The sequence below is a fragment of the Festucalex cinctus genome, chromosome 2 (assembly GCF_051991245.1).
Source record: "Festucalex cinctus isolate MCC-2025b chromosome 2, RoL_Fcin_1.0, whole genome shotgun sequence".
Classification (NCBI taxonomy): domain Eukaryota; kingdom Metazoa; phylum Chordata; class Actinopteri; order Syngnathiformes; family Syngnathidae; genus Festucalex; species Festucalex cinctus.
Window position 1 is genome coordinate 13595315 of NC_135412.1, and position 2508 is coordinate 13597822.

At 38.4% G+C, this 2508-nt stretch overlaps 1 protein-coding gene across 2 annotated transcripts; it reads right to left on the reverse strand.

Annotated features, from left to right (window-relative positions):
* tac3a (tachykinin precursor 3a) lies at positions 1 to 1772 on the reverse strand. 2 transcript variants are annotated; one of them, XM_077515269.1, is made up of 7 exons: positions 1632 to 1772; positions 1288 to 1403; positions 1098 to 1200; positions 968 to 997; positions 668 to 721; positions 519 to 585; positions 1 to 169 (listed from the first exon to the last, which is right to left on the reverse strand). In XM_077515269.1, exons 2-7 carry the CDS (start codon positions 1387 to 1389, stop codon positions 151 to 153), a joined length of 375 nt encoding a protein of 124 aa, XP_077371395.1. In that variant the 5' UTR covers positions 1390 to 1403; positions 1632 to 1772; the 3' UTR covers positions 1 to 150. The 2 variants fall into 2 exon arrangements, with proteins under 2 accessions (XP_077371395.1, XP_077371394.1); XM_077515268.1 differs by having other exon boundaries at positions 1098 to 1203; positions 1632 to 1764.
* Between the last annotated feature and the right edge of the window lie 736 nt (positions 1773 to 2508).

Here is a 2508-nt window from a genome sequence, read left to right on the forward strand (position 1 = left end):
TAAAAAAGCAAGTTTATTTTGAACTTTTGAATCAATAATAAAGAAGAATCCATGTTGTTTTTCATTGGCCACTTGGCAGGTTTATAATAAGATTCATGTTCTCCGTGAGGCGACTCCTTCATCATGTGGATGTTGTTGTTTCTCTTCATGTCACAGCCCCTGAAGAAACCTGCAGCAAAACACATCATGCAGTTTCTTTTTACTTCCACGTTTCAAAGCAATAGTCACATAATGGTCTCAAATGGTCGATTCATTATTGGTCGGTTTATTGCCCACAAGCTTGAGTGAGCAGAAGCTCTGTTTGAAATGGTTTTATCTTCAAGCAACTTGTGCCACACATCTCCCCCAAAGTGAGCAAAGATAAGGCTCCAGCTCACCTGTAATCCCATGAGGACAAGCACAAAAGAAAACCGACGGCTGGATAGATGGATGAATGGTTTTATCTTTCAATTGAAAACTTCAGTGAATAATGGCGCACAATCTTGGGCTCATTGAAAGAGGAAAAAAAAAAATCTCACCTCAGCCTACACTTGTTCACAAATATCCCTCTCCTCTCGGGGTATGTTCTCCTCCAGGGACCGGTGTCTGGATGGAAAACAGAGAAGTGCCATATATGAGCACGTAGTTTGTCCAAAAATGATCAAATAAAGTCAGATGGCACACTCACCGGGCTCAGAATTCCTTCTTCCCATTAATCCAACAAAGATGTCATGCATTTCCCCTGAAAAAGAGCCAAAATTACATCATATCGCCACCCTCTTAAAATAATTGCCCAAAGTCATTTAAAAAACAAACAAACAAAAAAAAAAACATTATTTTGCCAAAATCATTTCCTCGTAATGCAAATGGTTAAATTTTTTGTTTCCTGAAAAATAAGAAAAAAAACTTTGCAGTTATTTTTACGAATATGTGTCGATATGAATCAGTCTTCAATAGCCTATAGTCACAAAAAAAAAAAAAAGCTTACTTTTTTGTGGATGTTGCACAGCATTTGCATCTGAAAGGATTAGTAAAAGGAACTTTATTGCATTGAAGCAACATTTAAACACGTGTAAAAACGAAACAAAAACAAACAAACAAACAAACAAACAACTTACCGGCAGCATCTCTTCTGCCCATCAAACCCACAAAACTGTCATAATCCAAATCGCTATACCTCCTCATGAGGTTCCGTTTGGGGTTATTTAAACCGAGACTTTCCTGCTGAGAAAGATCAATCAGATAAAATAAATCAATCAATGCATGGAAAATGTCGGGCTAAAAAATAAAAATAAAAAAAAATCTTACAAGTAAAGTTGGCTTGCGTGATTCGGGATCTTCGCATCTGGATTGACTGCATCGAAGTTTGACGAGGAGGAGCAGAAACGCCAGTAAAAAACTTCTTCTCATTTTCCCAGCAACGCCTGGAAAATATCACGTTATCTTTCAGCGTTTTCCCCTCACGTTAACGTCATTTTTAGTGCTCTTTTTTTTTTTTTATCCAGGAATCAGCTGCACTTGGTGCGCATTTAGTGCGTAAAAACGCGCATGAAATGTTGACAAACATACTCGAAGAAAAAAAAAAATCTATTTCGTCTATTTGTAAATATAATGCCCTCCTGCCAATATTATTCGACGTAGTTATTTCCTACCTGTTGTTCGGAATCGGAGAGAAGTTTCTCAAGTGCCGAGTGCGGAGGGATCTGCTCCGATAAATGGGGGCGTCTACACTTTGGGGGCAATAAATATACCTGCGTAACGCCAATCAGCAAGTGGAACGTAGGTGGAGTGTAGGGTCTTATGTCATGCTGGGCTGAAAAGGATTGTAGCCAGCTCATTGATGGGTTCTCCCCACCACGCACCACGCGCGCACGCGCACACGCACCACACAGCCATCATCGCAAAGCCCGGACACATTTGTGGAAGGCTAATTAAGGCACAAGAACATTATAATCATGGAAAAGTCAATTTTCTTGTCTTCCCTGTCATGAATCCATCGCATTGGGCGACATGGTGTGCTCCCTTTTGGTGCCTTTTCACTCCAGCAAACAGTTGACATGGTCACTGTCAAGATCTTAATCTTTTTAGGAAGTCATTACAAAGATAGCAGCTGCTTCTGCATGTCACATATGCAAGATGGTGATGGATGTGACAAGATGGGCCACACAGCTGCGCTTGGGGATGACTTGCTCACCACTGATTTGGGCGTAGGCTATCAACAAATGCAAACAGCAATTACAATAAAGTTGGGATGTTGTGTAAAATGTAAATAAAAACATTATATCCTCTTGACTACCAAGGAAAAAAAAAAAAGTCCAATCATGTATATTTTGATATTCCCCAATCTTTGTGAAGTAAATGGAATACTGCAAAAGAAATATATATTTTTTTCTTTAAAAAAAAAAAAGATTTTATTTTTAAGCTATGATGTGTCCACTACAGAGGACTTTTTTTTTTTTTTTTACTTAAATGCTAGGCTCAAATACAGTTAAAATAATTCAAACAATACTTTAATGTGTTCTTAAGAGT